The sequence below is a fragment of a genome, unplaced genomic scaffold (assembly GCF_019419815.1).
Source record: "Pyrus x bretschneideri cultivar Hongxiangsu unplaced genomic scaffold, Pyrus_bretschneideri_v1 Contig26, whole genome shotgun sequence".
Lineage (NCBI taxonomy): Eukaryota > Viridiplantae > Streptophyta > Magnoliopsida > Rosales > Rosaceae > Pyrus > Pyrus x bretschneideri.
This window is the reverse complement of record NW_025999568.1, coordinates 4,626,408-4,654,287: the sequence shown is the minus strand read 5'-3', so window position 1 is coordinate 4,654,287 and position 27,880 is coordinate 4,626,408. Positions and strand designations below refer to the sequence as shown.

The window sequence follows — 27,880 nt, the reverse complement described above, 5'->3', positions numbered from 1 at the left end:
ACAATCCTTTTGGCCGCTTATATACATGACGTGAAATAGACTCATAATTGTATACAACCGATTCATAGTTGTGGGATACCCGGCGTTTATAACCATAGAAAGTTTATCAATCTCGACACATGAGAGACTCATAATTGTATACAATCGATTCATAGTTCTGGGATTCACGGCGTCACGTGAGCGTACACAGTTAGGGTCATATAGCTCAGCAAATCCCAATTATCAAAATTGACTGTCGTAAATCACTATGAATATTTTGCGGTATACCTTGAATCCTCCTGGCTTCTTTTACAAAACTTCTAGTACAAGAAGGGAGTTTGTAACTAAAGTCGTTAAAACGATCATTTACAAGATCGTGGAAACTCACTAACCTAAATGAAAAACTTAGAAGGAAGACCATAGTCATATAATCTCCACACCAAAATTAAAAAAAATAAAAAAAATATTCAAATAGGATTTCATTGTGACATAAAAATAAAATTCAAGTTAAATGTAAACCTTAGCGGGACGCCATCCTACCATCTTTGTCAGATTTCCACTTCAATCTAAAACAAGTGATCTCATTAACCCTTGGATGTGACTTCAACCACGCCATCCATGGAGCCGCGTGTTTGTCCACTTTCAAGTTCACCATCCGGGCATCCTTTAAGAAGTGTCGCCAACATTTATTGGTTGAATTCATACTTATGCAGCACGTTGGATCTTCCTTTCTGGTAATCTTCTTACGTACCAACTGCAGTTCAAGTAAAAACAACAGCTGAGAAAGCAAAATGTCACTTTATTCTTTGATGGCACAATCTCACTGAACATGGTGGCTTTAATTGAAGGAGCCATGACCCGAAAACATAATTCACAGCATACAAATTACAGATAACGTAATAGGGTAGCAATTAGCAAAATGTATGCAAGAAAACTACCATACCTTGAGGAATTCACTGCCGGAAGACCAAACTACAGACAGGGTCTCCAGCTGCCGTTTCTGCAATGAACTATCTAATAGTTCCTCGGTACCCACTGATGATTGGACTAATTCAAATTTCAGACCACAGTTTGGAGGAAGTGAAATTTCTCTAAGATTTTCATGGATGATGACATTCTGGATTGGCCAATGAAAGCATGTAAGATGAGATAAATTATGAGAAGCGAAAAATGAGTTGCAATTGTTAATAATAAAAGAAGATTACCTTATTGGTGTAAACAACCAGTTTAAAGTCTCTATGATCCAGCTTTCCAAGAAATTTTCGCATTTTAAGAAACCATTCAGGCTCAGATATGACGTTTTTCACTGGTGCAAATGAAAACTTAGCCTCCTTCAAACTTATAGGATTCAAAAAAGAAAAGGGCATTTCATCACCTTCATACTCAAACGAAAGAAGATTAGTAGTATCAATTTCAACATACGCTAGCTTCTTGCAACCTCTTAAGACTAGCCTTTTCAGCCGATGGCTTGCAATTCTTATATTTTTCAAGTAAAGGCATTTATGTAGATCCAGTTTCTCCAGGAGAGGAAACATAAAGAACCGATCACGAAACTGGTTGTCTGTCATTCCATTGTCCTCTAACGTCAGTCTTTTCAGAGACTCGCATTCAGCCAAGTTAATTTTGCAGGGCATGTTTTTCTTCCCGCAAAACCAAAATGTTTCAAGACTTGGAGCTTTGATTTCAATCAAAGCTAGTCCATGGCAGTAGTGTACCTCTACCCGATAAAGTTTAAGGAGACTTGAAATCTGCAGATGATTAACCCCGTGCAAAGTATGAGTCTCAAATCGTTAATTTGAGGGCAGCTAGTAATGAGATTCATAATTATCGACTGATCAAGAGGAAGTCTTCGCAGATATAGCTTTTGCAGATTAGGAAGCGTTATATTGCTAGAAGTATCCAGTCTACAGCCTTCTAGCCTTAATCCAGTTATGGTTTCTGAAGCAAAGACATTCCTAGGCAATGTGTAGTGGCCGCTTGCATGGAAACCAATCTCTTTTATTTTATTTTCAGCTGCAAGTCCAATCCACTGTTCAATACGATGAGCCATATCTTGATCAAACGAATTCAAATGCAGCACAAGCTTATATATACCCAAATTACGCTCAAAGTGGCTTTGGAGAGACTTGTCAACAAAATCCTTAAACATTGCATTGCACGTCTTCTTATCTTTAACTCCCTCTGGTGCTTGAAACTTGCACTGATCGAATGCCAAAACAGAGAAAGAGGTCCACAAGTCCCTCCACCTCTTCGACAAGGTACTGGTTCGAGCAGCATCTTTTGTACCACGAAGGAGAGACGGTATGAGATGGATGACAGTTTCGGGCAATTGCGAGACATAATCCACGCATTCAACTGTCATCTCCACACCATTCCAATTTCCCACCCCTTCCTTCTGTTTAAGCTTAACACTCTTGTCAGTCATGCTTAATTCTCCACTCTTTCGTTTTCCTTCAACTCCAGACGCTTCTGTACACAAATCAAAACCTAACGCGCCGGAGACGCCTTCCCCTTCCGTTTTCCTCCTCTTCCTATCACGAGGTAGATTTGTATGCAAGGCTCTCTTGAACATTGTCTATTCACTACTTGCAAGGCACCTGATTAGTGATTGCAAATTATTTATCTGTTATGATCAAATATTTTACCCACTACAAAAATTAACAGAAAACAATTCCCACAAACACAATCAAACCACATAAGATGCACAGAACACGATTGAATTAATCAGCAAATAAAACCCATATTAAATCACAAGATGAAGAAAAATTAGGGTTCTTTTCAGAAAAGAAAAAGAAGCATCAATCTTTGACCTGGAAATTGAATAGAAAAACAGAAGATCGTCGTCGAATACCAATTGGATTTCAGCGAGAAAGATGAAAGGACAGAAAGAAAAATTGAAAGGAGTAAGAATTGTGAGGAATTACCTGGTCCTGCGGTCTCCCCAAGAATAATCTGTACGAGAGTCAGAGTGTGGTGGTTGACTTCTCATCCCCCTCTGAATTTCGTCTTCACCTATTTGTAGTCTAGGTTTCTTTTTCTTGTTTTTTTTTTGTTTTTCACTCTTTTGGCAAATTTTGGGATATAGTCCATTATTAATGGAAAACGATCCTTGCCGGATCTTTTCCCATCGTATATTGTGAGCTAAGTAATCATATCAAAATTTAAAATTAAATATAAATAATACTTAATGAAAATTAACCGTACGATATATGATGAAAGTGTGAGATCACGGGATCCCTAAAATCCCTAGGAAAAGGATATGACGAGGATCATTTTCCATTATTAATAGCCTACAACGAATTTTGTCCCTAATTTTATTTATTTATTTATTTGATATTTCTAAACAGATGAAAATAATTTTTAGAAATTAAATGTGAAAAAACACAGACTTTACAATTTCGAATTATATAGAGAAAAGGACAAAAGAAAGCACGAAAAAAAAAAGAGGACAAAAAAAGGAACAAAAGAAAGGAGAAAGTGCGTATATAAATAGCAGAAGCCTAAGATAGTATTTTACTTACTCAAGTAATGAGAGGTTTTTTATTAGTAACCCAATCAATTCTTAAAAAAATATTATATTACCTTTATTGATAATAGCTAAAAATATCGTGGTTTTTATTACAAATGACTTATGAAATTGAACCAGCCCATTCAAGATGGTTTTTGAAATTGAAAATCAATCAATGTAGTCCCTGAAAATATATGTTGCAAATCAATGCGGTCATTCTGCTACAATTCCACTAAAATTTATGTTGTGTCACATAAGTAGGTCCTGTGTAACATCCCACATCGCCCATGGGAGTGATCCTTAAATGTATATTTTCATCCTTACCTAGCACGAGGCCTTTTGGGAGCTCACTGGCTTCGGGTTCCTTAGGAACTTCGAAGTTAAGCAAGAAAGGGGGCTAGAGCAATCCCATGATGGGTGACCCACTGGGAAGTTGCTCGTGAATTCCCAAAAACAAAACCGTGAGGGAATGGTAAGCCCAAAGCGGACAATATCGTGCTACGGTAGTGGAGTCGGGCCCAGGTGATATACAATAGCACTCAAATTAAACCCTCTTTTTGACAATTGTAGTATAGATATAAGTAGGGATCGTTCTAGGCCGGGGATTAGGAGGGATTGCTAATCTAATGAAAACTGACTCAAAGATACAAAAATATGCTTAAAAACACTTAAATAAACTCAAAGACTCTTAACTAAACTTATATGACTCAAAACAAACTCAAAAGACTCAAAACAACACAAAACAATGAAAAAGACTCAAACTAGACTCTAGGACTTACTTTGGACGAAAATAGGTTTGGTTTTGACTCAAAATACTCAAAAACACTAATTAGGACATATTCTAACCTAATTGACACTTAAAACAAAGGGGGTTTTTGGTTTTGACGAATTTGAATTAAAACAAAACAGAAACTAAACTAGACAAAGTTATGAACGAATTTGGGTATATGGATGGGTGATTAGCTAGCTAGAGGGTCCTTCTCCACACACGACACACTTGCATACAAATTGATTTCCAGTTGCTTTTCGATAAACCATGAACCTCAACACCCCAGATTAACCGTGACATCACTAATTAACCCTCAGATTTTCCTTAAGTTATTGGATTGGATGACATCATACGACAACCCAAAGCATTCTTCAAAAGTTCCCTACATGACATCATAATAGAGATACAATCAAAGATCATTACGTTCAATGAAAATCATAAGCATTGACAAAGCACTTGTAACTATGACATCATGATACTCATGCTAGGAATTTACTTAACATGATTGTGAAAACAACCTTAACTACTTGTGAACATAAGTTTGTAACGATTATGTGAAACTCCCTTATATTCTAGCACCAAATTCAAGCATGCAAATTAAGTGTGCACCCTTAATCAACAAACAAGAATAAGTTATCCATCAAACGGTTAAGTAAATTGCATTCACAATTTATGAAATCACAACTGGAATTAATCAATTCATATGGCAAATATAATCATGGTTTCAAAGTCTCCTCTAGCCAAAACAAAATTAGTTCCTCATGTTTACAACAGAACAAAGAGAATACAAATTAAACATTGAAAACAAAGATTGAATACACCTAGAAACGCTCCAACAATCCAAGCTTGAATGGCCAAAATGTCCAAGGCTTCTCTTCTTTTCTTTCTCCTTCTTTGTTGCGGCACAAGGGTGTTTGGGTATGAATTATGGTGATGGATGGATAGGTTGGATGGTGGTAGAGGGTGGATGATGGCTGAATGAATGGGGAGAATGAGGAATAATTCGTATGGATGTGGATGTGTATGGGTGGATGATGGCTGAATGAATGGGGAGAATGAGGAATAATTCGTATGGATGTGTATGGGTGACCCGGGCCCGACTCCACTACCGTAGCACGATATTGTCCGCTTTGGGCTTACCATTCCCTCACGGTTTTGTTTTTGGGAACTCACGAGCAACTTCCCAGTGGGTCACCCATCATGGGATTGCTCTAGCCCCCCTTCTCGCTTAACTTCGGAGTTCCTAAGGAACCCGAAGCCAGAGAGCTCCCAAAAGGCCTCGTGCTAGGTAGGGATGAGAATATACATTTAAGGATCACTCCCCTGGACGATGTGGGATGTTACATCCTGCAAATCTAATTTTTATGTCAAAATAAATTTTTTTTTTCTTCTTTTGTCTTCCTTGCGCATGCTTGCCTACCATGGTAGCCCTTACTATTAGCCGAAGTAAAAAATCCCTTGGGTGTGGAGGGTTTTTCCTGAAATCTTCTGCTACTCGTTGGAAAGATTGGTGTGGGGCCTTAAATCTGGGCCTTGGGTGCGGCGGTAGATCGGAGTATACGATGGGGAGAAGGTTGGTGTCAGCGACGTTGGAGTCGAAAACGAAGAAGATGGTTTGGTTTAACTGGGTTTCTATCATGGTATATTATGTTTGAATGGGTCGAGTGCCAAAAGTCGAGCCATGGTGGGCAGTGCTGCCATGGCAGCCAAACCTACTCGATGAAGACGACGGGAGAAATTATGTTTTAAAATATTTATTTTTATTTTGACATAAAAAAATATATTTTTAGTTTTTAAATTTTTTTAATTTCATAGTAATATTTAATTAGACTTATGTGACCTACTTATGTGACATATAAGCACATAATTGAATTTTAACGGAATTGTAATGGAAGGACTACATTGATTTGCATCATCAATTTTCAGGAACTACATTGATTGATTTTCAATTTCAGGGATCAACTTGATAGGTTTAGTCAATTTTAGAGACTATTTGTGATAAAAATCCTTTTATTTATGAAAATGATTTATACATTTTTTTTACACTATTATTTATTTCTGACTTCTAAATTGAATGAATTTATAAAAAAAAAAAAAAAAAAGAGAAATAATTAAACAGAAGGTACAAATAGAGAAAAATAATGTGGGGTTATCAATTCCTTGTGTATATTGGCTAGGGCAGCGATTTTGAAACCCAAGGTCGCCTCAACCCATAGAAGTGTTAGGTTTGAAATGATGAAACTGGAGGTGATCGTACAGGTGGCGGGATTATATCATGAAAGAAGGGAAAGTAAAATCCAATAAAATCTTGAGGGAACGTCATAATTTGTTTTGGTCTGAAAAGATACTCAAAATTTACCAAAACATTTACTTTCCAAAATACTTTAAATCTTTCATAAATAAAAAAAAAGTACTTTAAAATCACCGGATTGCACCTATATTTTTATAGATTTCTTTACCATTACCATTAAATACACTCGGATTTCTATAGACTTTAAAATCAATGGAGTTAAATCCAGATTATCTGAGTATAACAGATGTTGAAATAGATGTGATTTGAGTTGATTACTTGTGCCCCAAGTTACTCAAACTTCTTGTTATCAAGGGATTGTCACAGATGGGTTAAATATACATTAAGTTCTTTTTCTTGCCTTGTAAACAAGGACTTTTAGTTCATAATCTTGTATGCTCGAAACTAAGGGAGTCCAGAGCCCTTTAAAACCATATCCTCATTTCCAGTTTATTTTAATGAGACCAAGTTCATTAACTTAACTAGATTCGAATGCAAATGGACCTTCTTAAAGTGGAAAATAGAAGAAAATAACTTGAACATATACTGAAAAGTACATTAAGCAACATATCTACAAATTTAAAGTGCAAGCAAAGAGACTCGGTCAAGATTTCACCTTGTTGGGCAAGGTCGAACCTCTTGCAGCCACTTATCTTTGAGTTTACAAGGGTTGTATGCTAAAAGTGATGGATGGTAAACATGTTTTACATGAGGGAATTGATGCTACAACACTAGGGAGGGTAACAGAGCTTTTACACTAGACAAAAGATAACTTTTCTAAGGAAACTACTGTTTTAAAAGGGTTGAATCAAGGTTGATTTTAGCTTTTTGGATGTAAATTTGGCTTGAGAGCAAAGTTTGTATGTTGTTTGTTTGATTGGTTGAGTGTCCATAATTCTGTTGTCTCTCTTGGCCTTTATAGGCAACTTGGCCGGATTGCTTTAGTTTCACTATTGGCCGAGGGCTTTCAGGGGTAGTGAGTCATCTTGTATTTACACCTTTATGCCATCAAAAAGTGTTTTTTGGTTGATAGTGAGCTGGTCTCTGTCACTTGTCACTTCATTCATAGGCACATGGCATATGCCTTGGTTGAGAAAGCTTCAATTTGCTTCAGGCTTTGTAGCTGGGCTTCGGGCAAGATCATCTCGTTTTGGCGCACTTGGAGCCTTCCTTCAGTTAAGCCCAATATTCAAATATCCCTCCTTGTACCTTGACCTAGGTTGAGATTTCCCCTCTCAAACTTGTTGAAGGGCTTTTTTTTTTTTTTTGAGTACATCAATATTTTTATACACTAGGGGGAGAGAGAGTTTGGCTAAGTCACACAATAAGCAATCTAATTTGGTATCAAATTTGTCATTCACGAGATTCGAACTTAAGACATCTCATTTCCATGTGAAGAGGAATACTACTAGACAGTAGTACTAAATGCTACTAAAGGGCATCTTGGTTAGTTATGACATGACGATCTGCAATCTGGCCCCGTCACTCTCAGACTCATCACCTGCTTCGAACTGCTAAAAATCAGTAGTACGGGGCTAAACTTGATCTTCAAGAATTTCGCATGCTGCATAGAGTGCGAAGGAGTTCTGATGGGCTCTACTTTTTTCAGCCAAGGCCTTGCTTCTCCTGGTTATCCTACATCCTAAACGTGCCATGGCAGGACAAAGATTGGCACAAAGATGTCTTAATGTTAGATTCTTAAACTCCAACAAAATCCTCCAAAATCCAATATTATTTAGCCATTTAGGGAAAGAGATCCTTCTTCACGTCATTATTTAGGCATTCAGGTAAAGAGATTCTTCGTCACGCCAAGGAAGTGGCAAAACTAGATTTGATGGCTGCTTGATTAGGAATAATACAAGACCAATTGATATTTTCTCCTTAACACGTACAGATACATTTGCCATAACAATAAAATGGTACTAAATCGTGCGAAAAATTAGAAGATTCAGCAGGTTGGTTAGCAGTTTTGACTGCACAAGCTGGTCAGCACTCAGCAGCACAAAGAATCCATCAGTTTTCTTCTCTTATATTTGGTTTTTTCTTCACTCTCTCTTATGCTTTCATCATAAAGTTCTGCATGAAACTCTCTCTCGTGTGTTTGTTGTTCCAGCAACCGTGCTATCAGATTCCTCTCTGAGCTCAAATGGGGTCTCAGAAATCCCTAAGAAGTTGCTCAGTTTTGCCCAGAACCCCCAGGTGTTTGATTGGATGGTGGGAATCAGGAGGAAAATACATGCAAACCCAGAACTGGGTTATGAGGAATTTGAGACCAGTGAGCTGATCAGAGCAGAATTGGATCAAATGAGTGTTGAATATAAACACCCAGTTGGGGTTACTGGTGTTGTAGGCTTCATTGGCACCCGAAAACCGCCTTTCGTTGCAATCAGAGCTGATATGGATGCTCTGACCATGCAGGTTTGGATGTGTAGATTGTGTAGATAGAGTTTTTGTTGTAGATAGACTAATTAATTTATAATTTGATTGATGGGATTTTGTATTTGTAGGAAATGGTGGAGTGGGAGCACAGGAGTAAAAATGCAGGGAAAATGCATGCTTGTGGGCATGATGCTCACGTTGCAATGCTTCTTGGTGCAGCAAAGATCCTTAAAGACCATGAGAAAGATTTGCAGGTAAAACTTAACAGCTTTTTGATGTCTTTGGTGTATGATCTGAGTATGCATAAATAAGAATTCGCTTGCGGGATTAGACAAATCGTTTGCCCCCACATTGCCATTTTCACGTTTGGTTTCGTAACTGGAAAGCGTAATGTGAGCTTTATGATTCTCATAAGGTTGTAACTTTTTTTTACATTTGTTTCAACGTCAACAGGGAACAGTTGTTCTTGTATTTCAACCGGCGGAGGAAGGAGGAGCAGGGGCTAAGAAAATGATAGCTGGTGGAGCATTAGAGAATGTTAGCGCTATTTTTGGGTTGCTGTTGCAAACCACGTACCTATTGCTGAAGTGGCCTCCGGACCCGGTCCCTTTTTAGCTGGGGCTGGCTTCTTTGAAGCGACAATAAGTGGAAAAGGTGGTCATGCAGCCCTTCCTCACCACGTGGTTGACCCGATCCTGGCAGCTTCTAATGTGATTGTCAGCTTGCAACATCTTGTCTCGCGTGAAGCTGATCCACTCGACTCGCAGGTAAAACCCCTCATTTCCATTCTAATCTTAATACAATGGGTATTCATTCCTTATTTGGTTTCTGTACTGGTTGTTTACACCTGATTGAAATATAATGGGCATTGCTCAGCGCTTACTGCTCGTTGCTTTGCTTGTGTTAAACAATGACAGTTTAGTCGGGACCTATTTTAGATTCATTCCCCGATCAAATGACTGTAAGCACTAGTTAGTGCAGCATTGTTCTGCACTTTGATTTGTAGCAACCGGTTGTCTAATACGGTGACTGTCTGAAACCACCATAACTGCGTTGCATTACAGTCTTCGGTTGTATAGAATTGAAATTTTGCGATATGGAATTTAATAGGAAAGGTGTTTCTCTTTCAAGTACTCTTGTCAACTAATTTGAAAGCATATATTTTCAGGTAATCACTGTTGGAAGATTTCAAGGAGGTGATGCATTCAATGTTATTCCAGATTCTGTCAAAATAGGTGGTACTTTCCGTGCATTTACAATGGAAAGCCTAATGCAACTCAAGTAGCGGATTAAGCAGGTAAAACAGTTAACATTGCTCATGTAATATGTATGTTAATCACTTCTTATCGGTTAATTAATGACTTGTATAATGATAGCCTGATGTACTTCTTTTGCCAGGTTATAACAGGACAAGCATCGGTACACAGGTGCCTCGCAACTGTCAATTTCTTTGAAGATGAGAAACCTTTGTCCCCACCGACCATAAACCATAAGGACTTGCACGAACACTTCAGAAACGTAGCTGGGATATGCTTGGCTTTGAAAAGGTCAAGGACCATCAACCGTGGATGGGATCCGAGGATTTTGCATACTAGCAAGATGCAATACCTGGATACTTTTCCTTCCTTGGAATGGCAGACGATGCACTTGGACCCCTACCTACGCCACATTCACCTTACTTCTGTATCAACGAAGATGCACTTCCTTATGGTGCTGCACTCCATGCTTCTTTCGCTGCTAGGTATTGCTCGAGTTTCAACAGGAAGTTCCTTTGCCAGAACGAGAACACCATGATGAATTATAACAGGCTGATTGACTAATTCCTTCGTTCAAACATTACCTAGTCTTCATACTCACTAAAGGATTTTCATACTGCAGCAACTGTGCATTGCATGGTTCATTCGTCAGTAAATTATACAATCATGTATCAACATTTAGTTTTCATCAAATGCTGTAACTTTGAATTCACATTTGTCAAATAAAGCGGGCAATGTTTAGTGTACGAGCATTCTTGGTACTACAATCTATGGTATCTTCTGCAGCACAAAATTTAACTTGGAACCGCATCAGAAGATTAACGAAAGCAAAAGTGTATGAAGTCTTTAGAAGGGGGGAAAAAATGGGAGGCAGTAAATTTATTGAATAAGTATGATTCAGAAGCAATACATTCGATCAACTAACAACCAGATAAAAACAGATCATTATTGTACCAGAAATTTTGTAAGATCCTAATTTTGAGCCCTATTTTTCTATACATACAATATGCTTTAACATTGAAGTTTCAAAAACCCTATTGAATTTGGGTAAAAAGGTAATCAATCTCAGCTACACTCATGCTCCGAACACGCAATTAGAACTCGATGATATGTCAAAACCCAAATACTTTCGATGCTAATTCTAACAGGGGTTCCAAAGCACTCGGGGCAAACTTTCGTGCAAAAAGGAAACAGAGTGAGGTTGGCTGGTTGTTGTAAAGACATGTATCACTTCCAATCCTCTTGAAAAACTCCTCTGTAATATCAGCTTTGCCGAATGTAGCCGGATGAGCACCGCCCCTAGACCAGTCTACATAGGTAAGGGTCCTGTTTGCCAAAAGATGCGGAGTCTCGATGCTAAGCATTGTCTGGAAGTAGTGCTCATCCACATAACATGCTGGTTTGCAAAAGTCCTTGAACTTGGGGTAGTAAGTTGTGTCTCCAACAATCCTAACTGCAAGTTCCCGTTTAATCTCAAACCACTGAGACCCTTTACGCCAATCAGAGAGATTGACCAAAGGGGCCATGCGTCCGTCATAACGTCCTCTCCCATAGGGCCCATTTTCATCAAACGAACCCATGAAGCTGTACCTGGATCTTGACAGGTAGTGATAGACAATGCTCAAGTTGTAGAGAGGAATACATGACTCGGAAAGGAGGATAAACCATTCATTTGAGATGTCAAGCAATGCATTAGCTAGGAGTCTCCTCTCAGCTTCGCACATACTCATCTCTCCCCACTCGGCAACCTGAATCATAGAATATAAATAGTCACAGGTCTAAATACATGAGAACAAGTTTGTTCTGAAAATTACGCTTAGAAAGCCACAGAGGAATGACATATCTGTTTCTGCATATATATGAAGGTATCTAATGATCGATAATCAGGCGCCCATTGATGTAGATAACCAACGGGGGAAACTATTTCTAACCACAGGTTCCCTACTGATCAATGCATTAGTTATTCAAAATAGATACTCGCTTTCGGTACATTAACATCGATCAAGGTGGAACCGTGGAAGCAAAATGCACGCTGTGCAAGGAATGGTCCAAACCAACACCACAACATGGGGAGAATTGGCAGAACCAACTCACAACAAGCAGGCCAAACGCATGAAACATATTCAATTAAAGTAAATTTACCTGGCTTGGGATTTGTCTCTTGTAAAACACTGATGTAGGTGAGAAATCGGCATTATAAGATGGCAGCGAATGCACATAGATCGAATAAAGTCCCTCGTGTCCTCTTAAAAACCGCTCCCAAAGAGGCTCCATCGGCAATGGTCCCTTTGTTAAGAACATGAAGGCAATTTTAGGAACTCTCTTAAACGGATACTCCTTTATTTGAGAAGCATGTGAAGCGAGCCACAGCAACTCGGTGTCATTCATGGCGTGCAACAGATTAGATGGAGGTCTAATCCGACTTTCTAAACTACTCGGCTCTTCGAAGCAAGGCCTAATCGTGGAAGGTGCTGTTGGAGCCACATGCTGAACAGGGAAAAACCGAATCGAGTGCATACTCAACATCGAAACCCCAAGACCCAAAACTACAAACATGACAAGAAATTGAACGAGTCGCAACGGCAAGGCCCTGGCATGGCTGGATTTAAATGTAGTAGCAGGATCCTTGCCTTCCTCCAATGCCACCACTCCCCTTGACTGCATCTTGATTCAAATCTTAATCGAATTCAACTACCACCAAACACAAAAAAATTCAAATTCAAATTCAAATTCTGGGTTGTGTAGTTTTCGCAATGACAAATTCAAAACAACCCCTTTTTCAATTCAAATCATCACACAAGGACACCCCAGATTCTGAAAAATCACTTTCAATGAGAAAAGTGAAGAAAATTTGGATTTTGCGTTATGGGGTTTCCAATTTATGCAACAATGGAGGCCCATAACGCATCCAAATTCAACAAAAGATTGAGATCACATCAGAAAGTTAGGAACAAAAAGTACTTTTCCAAATGGGATTTCTCCAAACAACAAGGCTCAAATCAACAAAAAGGAAAGTTTTGGGATCAAAATTCAAATCACAAAGGCTTGAATTCCCATTATCTTGGCAAATAAGAAAAAACATGCAACATGGTTTGAGAAAGAGAGGAGAGAGAGAGAGAGTGAATCTAGTACCATGTGCGTTGCAAAAAGGAGAGCAATATGTGGATGAATCAATGCCGGATACGTTTGAGGAAGCAACGCAGATCGATTCACACTTGTCTCACCTCAATTGTTTTGCTTTCGAGTTTGAGCCGGCTCTCATTCATTGAATAAAGGAATGAAATTTAGAGAGAGAGAGAGAGAGAGAGAGGGAGAGAGAGAGGTTTAAGGGGCTGTCACTCGTTCCACTGGTTTTGTTTTACCTTTTGGTTTTGTTTTAGTGGGGTGTTACGAAAAGTAAAACTGAAGAAAGCATTTAATAGTGAGAGAGAGAAAGAGAGAGAGAGAGTGTGTGTGTGTGGGAGGGTGGTGGCAAAATCGAGAGGGGAAGGGAAGGTGTGTGTGTTGAGGATTTTGTTTTATTGGTTTGGTCCTTTGAGTTGGCGCAAAGGGAAAGGGAAAGAAAGCAAAAAGTTATACCTTATGTTTGTGTCCTTGTTCCTCTGTTTTGTGGCTTCTTCGTCGTGCACGTGTCGTGGCTTTACCAATTTGTTAGTTCAGATGCTTTCATTTTCCAATAATTCCATTCCTTTTATTTACACAAGCCTTTATGCACGTCCGTGTTCATGCATGCGATTTATACGTTTTAAATGTATTTATATACGTAAATTAACAAAAGAAAAGTCAAATATTTGAAGTAAATGAATAATCTTAGATCATGTTAGAAAAAATATCACAAACCAATTAAAGGAGCTGAATTCACATAATAAAATCAATCTTTTAATTTTCATCTACATTCTATTGAATTTACATTAAGAGTAGAGAAAATAATATTTAATAAACAACTGATTGAATCATATTATTGCTAACCCATTGTAAGGCTAAGCTCATCCCTCCCCCTAAGTGTAGATAACATCATTTGTTAAAAAAAAATAATAATTTGACAACTAAATTAATCACATTATTATGCACATGCAAAAAACCTTTTTTATAACTGACATTACACGGCTCTTAAGATGTTTTGAACGTGTTTAAAAATAGAGAAAATAATATTTAATGAACAACTGATTGAATCACATTATTATTAACCTATTGTGAGGTATTAATTAAAAAAATATACAAAAAGAATTAATTATTAAAAAAAAAACACTATTAAAATGACAAAAATACTCTTGCATTATTTTTGGTTGCTTTTGAAATTTTTTGTTTTGGGGGCATATTCGTCCAGAAATTTTTTGTGAAGCTTGTGATCCCAAAAGGGATTGTTGGCTTTATATATAACTAGCAGTCATGCACATGCTCACGCACGTGTAGAAGACATTTTTTGAATTACGAAGTGCTACGCACGACTTACACGTTTTAAATGTATTTATATGCGTGAATTGACAAAAGGAAAGTTAAATATTTGAAGTAAATGAATAATCTTGGATCATGTTAGAAAAAATCTCTCACAAACCAATTAAAGCAACTGAATTCACATAATAAAATCGATCTTTTAATTTCCATCTATATTCTATTGAATTTACATTAAGAATAGAGAAAATAATATTTAATAAATAACTGATTGAATAATATTATTGCTAGCTCATTGTAAGGATAAGCCCACCCCTCCCCCTTAGTGTAGATAATATCATTTGTTTAAAAAAAAAAAAACAATCATTTGACAACTAATTTAATCACATTATTATGCGTGTGCAAAAGACCTTTTTTTATAACCGGCATTACACGACTCTTAAGATGTTTTGAACGTGTTTAAAAGTAGAGAAAATAATATTTAATGAACAACTGATTGAATCATATTATTACTAACCTATTGTGAGGCATTAATTAAAAAAAACTGTACAAAAAGAATTAATTATTAAAAAAACATTGTTAAAATGACAAAAATACTCCTACATTATTTGGTGCATTATTTTGGGTTGCTTTTGAAATTTTTTGTTTTGGGGGCATATTTGTCCAAATTTTTTTGGTGAAGCTTGTGATCCCAAAAGGGATTGTTGACTTTATATATAACTAGCCTTCATGCACATGCTCACGAGCGTGCAAAAGACATTTTTTGAATTACGGAGTGCTACGCGTGACTTACACTTTTTAAATGTATTTATATGCGTGAATTGACAAAAGGAAATTCAAATATTTGAAGTAAATGAATAATCTTAGATCATGTTAGAAAAAATCTCTCACAAACCAATTAAAGCAACTGAATTCACATAATAAAATCAGTCTTTTAATTTTCATCTACATTCTATTGAATTTACATTAAGAATAGAGAAAATATTATTTAATAAACAACTGATTGAATCATATTATCGCTAACCCATTGTAAGGCTAAGCCCACCCCCTCCGCTTTAGTTTAGATAATATCATTTGTTCAAAAAAAAAAAAATCATTTGACAACTAATTTAATCACATTATTATGCGCGTGCGAAAAACCTTTTTTATAACTTGCATTATACGGCTCTTAAGATGTTTTAAACGTGTTTAAAAAAGAGAAAATAATATTTAATGAACAATTAATTGAATCACATTATTACTAGCCTATTGTGAGGTATTAATTAAAAAAAATTGTAGAAAAAGAATTAATTATTAAAAAAAAAAGCACTGTTAAAATGACAAAAATACTCCTGCATTATTTTGGGTTGCTTTTGAATTTTTTTGTTTTGGGGGCATATTTGTCTAGAAATTTTTGGTGAAGCTTGTGATCCCAAAAGGGATTGTTGGCTTTATATATAACTAGCCTTCATGCACACGCTCACACACTCGCACCAAACGGCAGGGTGACTCTGATACCATTCTGTCGTGTCCTAGACCGACTCCGCCATAGCATGATATTGTCCACTTTGGGCCCGGCCACGCCCTCACGGTTTTGTTTCTGGGAACTCACGATCAACTTCCCAGTGGGTTACCCATCCTGGGATTGCTCTAGCCCAATCTCGCTTAACTTCGGAGTTCCGATGGAATCCAAAGCTAGCGAGTTCCCAAAAAGCCTCGTGCTATATGGAGGTGGTGGGCATGTACATATAAGGCACATCATCCCATCTCCGTTGGTCGATGCGGGATGTTACACTAAGCCAACCCCCATCCCCTTTAATATAGATAATATCGTTTGTTCAAAAAAAAAAAAAATCATTTGATAACTAATTTAATCACATTATTATGCGCGTGCAAAATACTTTTTTTTATAACCACTATTACACGCCTCTTAAGATGTTTTGAATGTGTTTAAAAATATAGAAAATAATATTTAATGAATAACTGATTGAATCACATTATTGCTAGCCTATTGTGAGGTACTAATTAAAAAAATGTACAAAAAGAATTAATTATTAAAAAAACACGGTTAAAATGATTAAAATACCCCTGCATTATTTTGGGTGCTAGAAAAAACCCCTCACAAACCAATCAAAGCAGTTGAATTTACATTAAGAATAGAGAAAATAATATTTAATAAACAACTGATTGAATCACATTATTGCTAGCTCATTGTGAGGCTAAGCCCACCCCTCCCTATTAGATAATATCGTTTGTTCAAAAAAAAAAAATCATTTGACAACTAATTTAATCATATTATTATACACTTGAGAAAGACATTTTTTATAACCGGCATTACACGCCTCTTAAGATGATTTGAACGTGTTTAAAAATAGAGAAAATAATTTTTAATGAACAACTGATTGAATCACATTATTGTTAGTCTATTGTGAGATATTAATTAAAAAAACTATACAAAATGAATTAATTATTAAAAAAACACTGTTAAAATGATGAAAATGCCCCTACATTATTTTGCTTTTGAATTTTTTTGTTTTCGGGACATTTTTGTCCAACTATTTTTTGGTGAAGCTTGTGACCCCAAAAGAAGTTGTTGGCTTTACATATAATGATATAAAGAAGATTTCACTAATCACCTTGGGGATCATTTAGTATTAACTTACTATTAACTTACTATTTATGTGCTAACACTATCTCCAATTCTTGAGTTAAAATCTAGAAAATTTAAGTTTTAACATAGAAATAGTTTTTTTACTCCAACCATTCTGGGTTAAATATTTAGCCCAAGATTATTAAAGAATGAATTTAGGTTTTTTTTTCTTTTCAGGAAACTGTTATTAACACTCCAAAAATGTCAAAAGTAACTTAAAAAAATTTATGTAGACTATCCAAATTTAATTTTATGAAGATTTTAACCTAAAAACATTTAAATTCCGATAAATATTGAAAAATCACTAATAATTGTATGAACAATTAAATAATTTTTTTTAAAATTGTTTTTTTCCGTTGGATTTAATTTTGGGCCGTTAAATTTTTTTTATTTTTTTTTTACAGTTAGATTTAATCATATTAGATTGTAGTCGTTGAATTCAATGAATTTATAAATATAAAAAAAAATCAAATAAATTTGAATCTGGACCGTTGGATAACTGCAGCCATTGGATGAAATAAAGAGTCGTTGGGCTCATAATGGTGCCTAACACGCCCATGTGCATGTGACCCATCCCATGTCAGCGCCCTGCTCTTGTAGTCCGTTGGGCGAGTGAAGCTTGCATGTTTGGGGAAAATTTGGGCATGTCTACTCTCATATGTGCGTCAGCCCACTAACTCAAGGGGGAATCTTGACTAAAATTTGATCCAAAATTAATTTTTAGGTTAAAACTTATTTTTTAGCTCAAGGTTTTAGTAAGTTGGGATGGGTTTAGAAGCTAAAATTTAAGTTTTATTTCAAAAGTAGGGGTAGGTCTAAGAAAACATCATTTGTTAGGTGATTAATCAATATAGTGTGTGGTCGCCACATGTATGTAACATCTAAAGGCCCTATACGGTGTTGTTAATGTTTCGGCAGATATACTTTAGTGGAAAATGCATCTTAATTTTTTGCCTAATTTTTTATCATTTCGTGATGTGGTCAGATTTGCATATCGACGCACAGTCAGTCAAGAATGAAACTATAGTTGACTGTTGATATTTATAATTTGGCAACATACACATCTTAATTAGGTATAAATATTTACAGTTTAGCAACATACACATCGCCAACATACGCACCTCTTTGGCAAACAGTTTGACTAACATGTATAACATAGGGGGAATACAATTTGACAACATTTATATCCTAATTAAATTCGACAAGGGTAATACCTCTTCAAACGCTTGAGCCGTGAGGGCATTGCAATTATTAGTCAACTTTAACCCCAAACTAAGAAAATACAGTCCCCTTAACACATTTACTTGTTTTTTTCCGCAGCCAAAAAATAAAAAATAATTTTTTTTATTTCTTGGGTTTTTAAATACAACATTAAACGACCACTTAGTATTATGGTCTAGTGGTACTTCACTTATAAGTGAGAGGCCTTAGGTTCTATTCTCACCAAAGGCGAATTTGAACCACATTATGGCTAGTCCTTTGTGAGGCTTAGCCCATCTCATCCCCTTAATATAGATAATATCGTTTGTTAAAAAAAGAAAAAAAAAATACCGTACTATGGTCTGGTGATAATCCTATTCATTTGTATGTGAAATGTCTTAGGTTTGATTCTTACCAAGAACGAAGTTGAACTACATTATTATAGCAAGTCCATTGTAAGGCTTAATGTTGAGTCCATATTATACTATATATTTCACTCTAATCTTAGTATTAATTTATTGATTATTTTGGTAAAATTTTGATACTTTGTTATATATTCTCAATGTAGGACATGCGACTTCCTCTGGAGCAAAAAGTGATCAAACGGATGAATTTTGAAGTAATTCTAATTGGAAGATGTTCGTGATTCTTTCAAGACGAAATAAAGGCCCAGCGTGTAGCTTTTTCAGATTGACGTTTTTAGACGTTTTGGATATTTTGGAGGTAAAATGGTATATTTTGAGAAAGATTCCTTCTGAGGATTTGTAGGGGACATCTCCAACTTTCAAAAGAGACCTTTTGGGGCCACATCGGAGTTGATTTGGTTGGTCAAAAGACTAATTTTCTGAGAACTCCGAATTTCAGTTTAAATAGGAAACCCTTTATTTTATGTTTTATTATTTTATTATGTTTCCTAGTTTTATTCTAAGACTTTTTAGGGTTTTATTTTGTAGTGTATAAATAAGACTTTTTAGCCGTTAGGGTTAGGAGGGAAGGAGAGGAGGAAACACACGCACAAGCCTTTGACAATTCAAGTTTATTTTCTAGGTGTTTTCTATCCTTGTTCTTAATAATATTTTATTATGATTGTTCATAACTAAGTTCTTTTGGTAGGGCGAAGCCTTGAGCCTTAACATGAATATGTGATTTTATTAATTTGCTTATGAATCGATGCATGGTTGCTTTGAATTATTAATCACCACGATTAAAACTATCTAATTGTCTTAGTGATTCACGACCATTAGGTTTTTAGACAAGTAATTTGATGCAATTTCTGTTGGAACATCACCCTGAAATTGAGGAGGGCTTCCTGTGATTAGTAATTATAAGTTCACTTAAGGCGAACATCACGCTCTTAAGGGTTGCATGATTTTCAAAGGATTTTCACAAGGCTTAATGAGTCTTGCATGCTTATATTTGATCTAAACATCACAGACAGGTTGCATGTTAGATATACGTTTTCGCTTGAACATCACGGAGAAGATATGCATTAGGAAAACCTAACCTTCAAAGCATGTATGTGGAAATTCATAATTGCGTAGGATTGTTAAGGGGACGACAGAACTCTAGGCTTTTACAAGTTGATTTTCTTTAAATTGTTCTCTAGTTAATTTCTTTAATTGTTTTATTTTAAAATTCGTTTTTATTATATTAAATGCTAAAATCAACATTTTCCAAACTTTGTTTTAAATAATTAATTAAGAGTTAGTTTTAAACACAAATTATTCATTCAATTCTTGTGGAAAACGACTTTGCTTAAGCTGCTATACTACGACCTTGTACTTTTGCAAGTATTTTTATTCCTACTTTTGCATGTGGTAAAAATCCCTATCATTTAACCCACTCCCTCACCCTTTTAGTGTAAATATTATTATTTGTTAAAAATAAAAATACAACATTAAACGGAAGGAGGACATTGAACTCGAGATATTAAGTATAAAAGTCAATGCTCTTAACTAACGAGTTACAAATCCCTCGCACAAGGAAGTGGGCTGCGGCGTATTCGATTTGTAGTTGTGAGCAAAGTAGTGTGAGCAAAATCATAGCATAGCGCTTGGTTTTCTCCTTTCTCAATCTTTACGAAACGACTAAATGGCTGAAACGGCCGTCGCAACAACGTGACAGCAATTGGCAGGCCTCCAACTCCAACCTTTTCTTTTCATTTTTTTGTTGTTATCTCCATTTGTTTTTTTAAACGTTGTCACGTAGACATCACTGGACAGAGATCAATAAACACTTGACAGTCCGAATCCCATTGGATCTTTGTGATCCGAGTCAACACTTCTGAAATATTCAAAAATATATATATACAATTTGTGGGATGACGATCCTTTTTGTGAGGATTCTATGGATCAAATCATCTTAATTGTTCATTATACATCGTGCGATTAACTTTTGTTAAGTCTGTTTGTGTTTAATTTAAAATAATTTCTGATCATAGGATGATTGATGAACGGATATGATGAACTGACCTCTAAGATCCTAAAAGAGAATCCAAATAGGATCATGTTCCCAATCTGTGTAGGAATGGTCGGATATTCCGATGTTTTCGTATTAAAAACGATAAAACCAATACAAAAACTATGATTATTTGTTGATAAAAAGACAGGTAAAAAGAGAAGCTATGATATTGTCTCCACAACCAGCTCCAGCTCCCAAGAAGAAGAGTATTACTTGCAATCAATCCACCCCGCCCGCCAGCCTGCCTCCGGGGCGCCTGCGATGCCATCTTTAAAGGGCGAACTCGAAAAGCAGTAGGCCTCGAGAGCTATCTTCACTTTCAACATCTAAACCTATATCTCGCTATTATACTACGGAGTTCGAACGTGGTGACCTCTACTCTAGCATCTCATATCATCGTGCAGAGACGAGTCCCAGCAGTGATGTTCAAATCATCGTGCCAAGTGTTTGTGACATACTGCTACACTATTAGATACAATCATACAATTGGAACACGCCACTCTGCAGTGTCTAAGATTTTCATGTTCAAGAAACCAATTTTGTTTCTGCTTTCATCCAGAGGATCATGACGGATTCACCAATGGTACTCTGTTCCTCATATACACTCATCGGTTCATTCCCAATTCTAGTCATGTATTGCAAAACCATCTCAACTCTTAACAGATTTCAAACTAAAGTAAGCGCTCGATAATGCACAGAACATGCTACCACCTGACTCATAACCACATTCAAACTTCAAAAGTGAAGTCCTTTACACCTCATTCAAGACCACTCCCCTCAGGAACTGGGTTTCTACTCTACATTTAGGGTCTCTCACAAAGCTCAGTTTTGGAAGGCCTCCGGTTTGGTGTGAGGAGATAGGTTCCACTACGACCAAAGGGTGTAACAGGATGCTACTGCTTACCTCATAAGCACATTCAAACTTCAAAATTGAAGTTATTTTACCTCCTATTTAACCACAACATCTAGCTAGAGCTTTGTTGTACACTCGGGTCTCTTCCAAAGTTCAATTTGGAAGGCCTGTGCTTTGGTGTGACCCTAGCTCTTGTTCCAAGACGGAACACCTAAATCTAAAGGAAAATGGTTTGGTATGAGAAAGGAGTTCAACGGCAATGCTGTCTATTCCATGGTTTAAACTTTTAAAGGAAAATGGTTTCTAAGGCTTGTGGGTTTACAAGGGAGAAAACAACCGAAATCTAAACACATTATCACTTAACTTAAGATTTCTAAACAAACAAACAACTCCTTAATCTCTTAACCCTCTCGTAAACAAGAATAACAGTAATTTCTAGTAGGATCATAAAAAGGTGGCATTAGTGATCCAAAACCAATTATAACAATGAAACAACAAGGCATGAGCAAATCAGAGCTTAAAATCAAAGACCAGTACCAAACAATCATGTGGTCAAAAGTAGAACATATTAATAAGCATTTCCCAATCTGAATATCATAGAGAGTGCTCCTAAAGGGTACAAGTTAAACATAACCAGTAGCTAATTGAACTGCTACAAAATTTCACAATCCATATTTAAAATGAAACTAATCCCTCATTAAAAACCAGTAAAAGTCCTCACAGAGCAACCTTACTTCTCGGAAGAGTTCGGCCCCCTCTTCTTCCCGAATCCAACAACTGCAAATCGAACCAGAAATTATCAGCACCATCCAAATTACCAACCTTTAGCACCTCAAACGCATTAGAAATAAAAAAAAATCAACATCACATTTCAAAATTTCAACACCCAGAGACTTCAATTGAACTAATTTATCAAATCCAAAGAAACCCTAATCCCAAAAAATCATGAAGTATTTAATGTGTGAAAGTGAGAGCGATGAGCTTACCGGCTGTGACGAATCTCCTGTTGTACTGCAGCCTTTTGTGGGCGCGGCCTCTGGGCTTCTTCTTCTTGTCTTGCTTCGCCACCTTCGGAGTCTGACCCCTAACCTTCCCGGCACGTGCGAGCGATCCGTGAACCTTGCCTGCACAGCACTCACCCACCGTTGCAGAACAATCAAAAATCGAGAAAATCCACATAAAAAAGGGAAAAAAAAATGCGGACCACGTACCCATGGCTGATCGGTGATGCTGCTGCTCTGTGTGTTAGCGCGCTTCTGTTTGCGATTTAGGGTTTTGGCGGAGGCGGAGAAGTGGACTATATAGGGTCAAGGTCGTTCTGTTTTGCGCTTCTGTTTGCTATATTTATCGAATATAACAAAAAATTAACCCTTAATTTAAAAAATGTCAGTTTTTATATAAACTTTTAAATATATTTAAAATTTCACTTAAATAGACACAAATACTCTTAAATTTAACAATAAAATAAATTAAAGGCATTTTAGCTATTGTTGCCTCAAGCTTCGGTCCAACTCACCTTTGCTTCTACACTTCACCCCTATAACCCTATCCCTTTCGACCCCCTCATCACTGGCCGCTGTTGTTATCGCAAGTGGGAGCAGCAAAATTTCAATCATGCCTTCAACGCTTTCTTTCTTCCCACGAACCGAGTCTTAGCGCCCCGCCCCCCGGCGGGCTGCCAATTCATGGACGCATAAACTCTTTCCGAATCGCATCAATTCTCTATAATCATTGAACCCAATTGAAAAAGGACAATTTTAAGAAAGAACCACTAAATTTATCTCAGTGTGCGGAAATTTGGATTGGAAGGTGGATGGTTTGGATTGTGAGAGAATAAGGATTTAGGTGGGTTAGGGATTTTTGATTTGGGCATGTTTGTTGGATTTACCCACCAAATGAAGAAGACGACTTCTTTTTTTATTTATAATTTTTATTTTTCTTACTCATATTATTTTTAGTTTTAAATATAAAAAATGTTTTGAAAGTTAATCCACAGTCATTATATGATTGTATTTGTGAGCTCACGTGGCACCACATCATTGTACTAATAGAGCAATTGACAAATTTTTCACGGTGATCATGAAGGACAAATTCAAAGAAAGACTAAAATGATTCACAATATACAAATTCAAGGACACTACAATTGATTTTCATTGTTAAGGACAATATTAAGGAGTTGTGTCAATGTCATGAACCATTTTGGTTAAAAAAACCTTTAATTTATTTGATTGTTAAATTTGAGGGTATCTGTATCTATTTAAGTGAATATTGGATATATTTGAAAGTTTTTGTAAAAAGTGATATTTTTGAAATTAAGGGTTAATTTTTTGCTATATTTGATAAATACTCATTCAGTAGTGTGACTGACTTCTCTGAACACGTCGTACGGTTTAAGGTAAATTTATTCAAAATGTACCTATATACCATCTCCACCTCTTGAGGATAAAGCTTAAAATTTTAAGTCATAATCTAGAAACTGTTTTTCTTTTTTAATAGTTATAGCCTAAAATTTTAGTCTGAGATTATTTTCAATGTTAGATTTAATTTTGAAGCGTCAAATATTTTTTTTTTTTTACCGTAAGATTTGATCTCATTTGATCATAGCCTTTCGATTATAAGTAAAACAACACAAAAAAAATGATTGAAATATGACAGCTTTGTGAGTCCAGAATAATTTAAGCCAGACTTAATTTATGGGGGAATCTACATTAAAGATATATTTTATTTATTTTAACCCAATGGTTGGAGATGATTGGGGGGAGTTTAAAGCTTATATTTTAAGCTCTATCCCATGAGTTGGAGATGGTCTTAGAGCACTTCCAGTGTTGTAATGCCCCCTGGGCAATGGACAACTCAATCCCCTTAAATGAACAGTAATTGTCTACAGTGAATAGCAACTGTTCAAGTCCATCTCCACGCCTAAACTGTATAGCCTAAGCAATTTGTATTAAAATATTAGTAATTTTTATTTAATAATAAAATAATAAAAGATAACTTTATTTTTAACTTTGGATAATAATAAAATATTGGTTGAAAGTATTTAAAAATATTAAAATGTTATGTAAAGTGGAAGAACATGGTTAGTTATGGAAAAAAATTATAATTTTTTTTTATGTTTTTAATTAATTAATTTTTTATAATTTTCTACAATTTTTTTTCTAATTTTTTAATAATTTAAATTGTAGAGTCTTGCGTAACATAGACAGGGCGCTAGACCAATCGATTATTGTCTGACTTCTCCATCGAGCTTGCCTTAAGCCCAATTATCCAAGTGGGCTGAAGTGTTTTGGGAGGGGAAGTGGATTTGGTTGCCTATCCCCAAGGCAACAAGCAACGATAGAGTTGCTCTAGCAAGTCGATCCATTTTATGAAGGTAAGGACAAGGCAAGTGCAAGGGCATGTAAATTGCCGTTACTATTAACTTTGAACTCGCTTTTGTGCAACTCCACCTATTTAGAAAGGGTAAAAGTAAGGTCAATTACTACTGACAAATATATGTATGTCTTCATTTTTTTATGCTTTGTTGGCCTCATCTTCCACATGTCATCATCCCTTTAGATTTTTTATGAGATTTCAATCACTCCCATTGTGCCATATGTCATCATTCATTAATACATGCACTTAGATTTTTGATAAGATTCTCAACCATTCACGTAGTGCCACATGTCTTTATCTAATATTCTGATTTCCTCATATTTCTCCATAAAAAACCCTTCAAACCACCATATTTACTAACACTAAGCCTCTTCCATCCCCTCTACTCATCTCATTCATAGATGTTTAGAAAAGTAAGTTCTTTCAACAATGTCTAACCTAAGGAGGTTGCAAGAGAGTCGAGCAAGAAAACGAGCGAGAAGATGAAGAATGAAGAAGAAGACGTGCCCAACACCAAATGCATAGAGAAGCATCAACTCATCAAATTGTGCAAGGGATATCATCAATCGATCAACACAACCAAGAAACAGGTGGTTTAACAACCGATTGTGCGCCGAACCTCAACTTATGTGAGGGAAACCGAGGTAAGAATGTCTTGGAAGATTACTTTATTCCAAATAGTTTTTACCCAAAAAATTATTTTTGTAAAAGATTTAGGATCACCATATTTGTTCAACAACATCATAGCTGCTGTTTGCAACTATGGTAATTATTTTGTTCAAAAGAAGGATCATGAACATGCTTTAGGTCTTCTTCTAAAGCAAAAAATGATGGCTGCCCTATACTTGCTTATAGGCCAGCTGCAGACACAGTTGATGAGATCAAGAAGATGGAGAGATCCATTGTACTAGATTACCTTGATAAGTTCTTCACTATATACTGTAGAGTACCTTTAAAAAGCTGATTGTTGAGGTTTCGGTAGTGGAAAAATTGCCCAAGTTCATGGCAAGGAGATTACGAAAATTGAAACACTACATAAAGTGTCATTTTAGAGGTAATGGCATCATTTGATACATACATTTTGCATTGCTTCTTTGGTGTACTAGGATCTCAAAATGACCTAAATGTTCTTGGTTCATCGCTTGTTTTGATGTGTTGAGAGGAGAGTCGCCTTAAATTGCGTATGAAATCAACGGTACAATGTACTCAGGAGCATACTATTTAGTTAATGAAATTAACCCATTATGGACCATTTTTGCAAGACCATGTCAAATGACACAGAGAACGAAAAACACTTTGTAGCACAACAAAAGGGGTATATGAAAGATGTGAATAAGTGTTTTGGTATCCTCCAAGCTCGTTAGGTAATCATTAGAGAAGTTGCTTGATTGTGGAACAATGGGCAATTTGAAGCATCATGATGACGTGCATCATCTTGTGTGGAGCAAAAAATATCAAGAAAATTATGGAGGCGACACGTGGACTCTTGGGTAAAAAGATAAAATTACCCTTGAGGTACACTGGGATTCTCATTAGGGGTGGGCACGGTGCGGTTCGGTGCGGTTCCACCCCTAAATTGGAACCGGAACCGAAATATATTAACGGTTCGATTCGGTGCGGTTCCACTTAAATTTATGACTAGAACATTACGGTTCGGTCTACACCGGTTCCGATTCGGTTCTTGCCGGTTTACGGTTCCTAATAATAAATTATTTGAACACCAAATCATTATGCATTCAAATACATCTTCTAAAACTGATTACATAAAGTTGCATACAATACATCTTTTTTAATACAAATGTCTTTGGTAGTGGCACCAAGTCAACAAAAAGAGACAACTAAAATACATATGCACTGGTCAATCAGTCAACAAACAAAAAAATGATGAAACAAATTGCAAGTTTTCAGACTTCAGAGAGCAAGCAAGAAGCAGCAGCTCCTGTACACAATTTTTCAACCTATTATACCATGACATGTGTGTGTATATATAATTTATTTATTTATTATTAATAAAACGGTTCGGTTCGGTTCGGCCGGTTCTTGGTCATTCGAAACCGGAACCGGAACTGGTTTGAACGGTTCGGTTCGGTTTTTCACTCAAAGTTGACTTTTCCGGTCAACACGGTTTTTTTCGGTTTTTTTTCTTACGGTTCGATGCGGTTTTGCGGTTTGACGGTTTTTATGCCCACCCCTAATTCTCATGCGCATGCAACAGACAATAATGGCTCAATCGAGGTCAAACGTGATCAAAATGGTATTTATTCAAAACCCTCTCCTCACTCCTCATCAAATCCTCACCCACAAGGTAACTCCCAATTATTCTTTTCAAATTGGGATTAATTACCAAATTAATTGCAAGATATTATTTGACATAATATCTTGCAATTAGAGCTAGAATTCCACCATAAGTGGTCGGTCCTTATTTCTCCAAATAAGGCTGGCCACACCCCTATATATAGCCCCATATTTCTCCACAAACCTAAGTCCAATCTCTCCCTAACAATCCCTAAATACTTTCTCTCTAAAATTCCAACTTTGGCATTGGAGATTCTTCAGCCAAAGCCCCCTATTCATTATGGGCGCGTGAGGCTCTTGGCCATAATCTTAGGTGTTATTATTTTGCAGGTCCATTTTCGTCAAAGGAGAAGAAGGCGGAAATTTGCATCCACAAACATGATTGTAGAAGATACCAAGATACGAAGAATAATTCAAAAACTAGAATTTATCAAGCTCATGACTACACTGAAGAACATGCCCAACGCTCATAATTCCTATACTTGGCTTGGCCCA

The 27,880-nt window shown here is 36.4% G+C and overlaps 4 protein-coding genes and 1 pseudogene across 4 annotated transcripts; 1 reads left to right on the top strand and 4 right to left on the bottom strand.

The window, feature by feature from the left end:
* Nucleotides 1–303: 303 nt before the first annotated feature.
* Nucleotides 304–1,694, bottom strand: LOC103957140. Its single transcript, XM_009369232.3, has 3 exons — nucleotides 1,185–1,694; nucleotides 923–1,096; nucleotides 304–733 (listed from the first exon to the last, which is right to left on the bottom strand). The coding sequence occupies exons 1-3, from the start codon at nucleotides 1,611–1,613 to the stop codon at nucleotides 500–502; spliced, it is 837 nt and encodes a 278-aa protein (XP_009367507.2). The 5' UTR covers nucleotides 1,614–1,694; the 3' UTR covers nucleotides 304–499.
* A 2-nt stretch (nucleotides 1,695–1,696) lies between these two features.
* On the bottom strand, nucleotides 1,697–2,551 carry LOC125478708 (putative FBD-associated F-box protein At5g22720). The gene has a single exon (XM_048587145.1). It carries the CDS (start codon nucleotides 2,549–2,551, stop codon nucleotides 1,697–1,699), a length of 855 nt encoding a protein of 284 aa, XP_048443102.1.
* Nucleotides 2,552–8,461: 5,910 nt separating this feature from the next.
* Nucleotides 8,462–10,915, top strand: LOC103957139 (annotated as a pseudogene).
* Nucleotides 10,916–11,033: 118 nt separating this feature from the next.
* On the bottom strand, nucleotides 11,034–13,620 carry LOC103957137 (glycosyltransferase BC10). Its single transcript, XM_009369231.3, has 3 exons — nucleotides 13,314–13,620; nucleotides 12,324–12,872; nucleotides 11,034–11,929 (listed from the first exon to the last, which is right to left on the bottom strand). The coding sequence occupies exons 2-3, from the start codon at nucleotides 12,843–12,845 to the stop codon at nucleotides 11,294–11,296; spliced, it is 1,158 nt and encodes a 385-aa protein (XP_009367506.2). The 5' UTR covers nucleotides 12,846–12,872; nucleotides 13,314–13,620; the 3' UTR covers nucleotides 11,034–11,293.
* An 8,644-nt stretch (nucleotides 13,621–22,264) lies between these two features.
* On the bottom strand, nucleotides 22,265–23,075 carry LOC103957136 (40S ribosomal protein S30). The gene is made up of 3 exons (XM_009369229.3): nucleotides 22,927–23,075; nucleotides 22,702–22,839; nucleotides 22,265–22,492 (listed from the first exon to the last, which is right to left on the bottom strand). Exons 1-3 carry the CDS (start codon nucleotides 22,928–22,930, stop codon nucleotides 22,446–22,448), a joined length of 189 nt encoding a protein of 62 aa, XP_009367504.1. The 5' UTR covers nucleotides 22,931–23,075; the 3' UTR covers nucleotides 22,265–22,445.
* Between the last annotated feature and the right edge of the window lie 4,805 nt (nucleotides 23,076–27,880).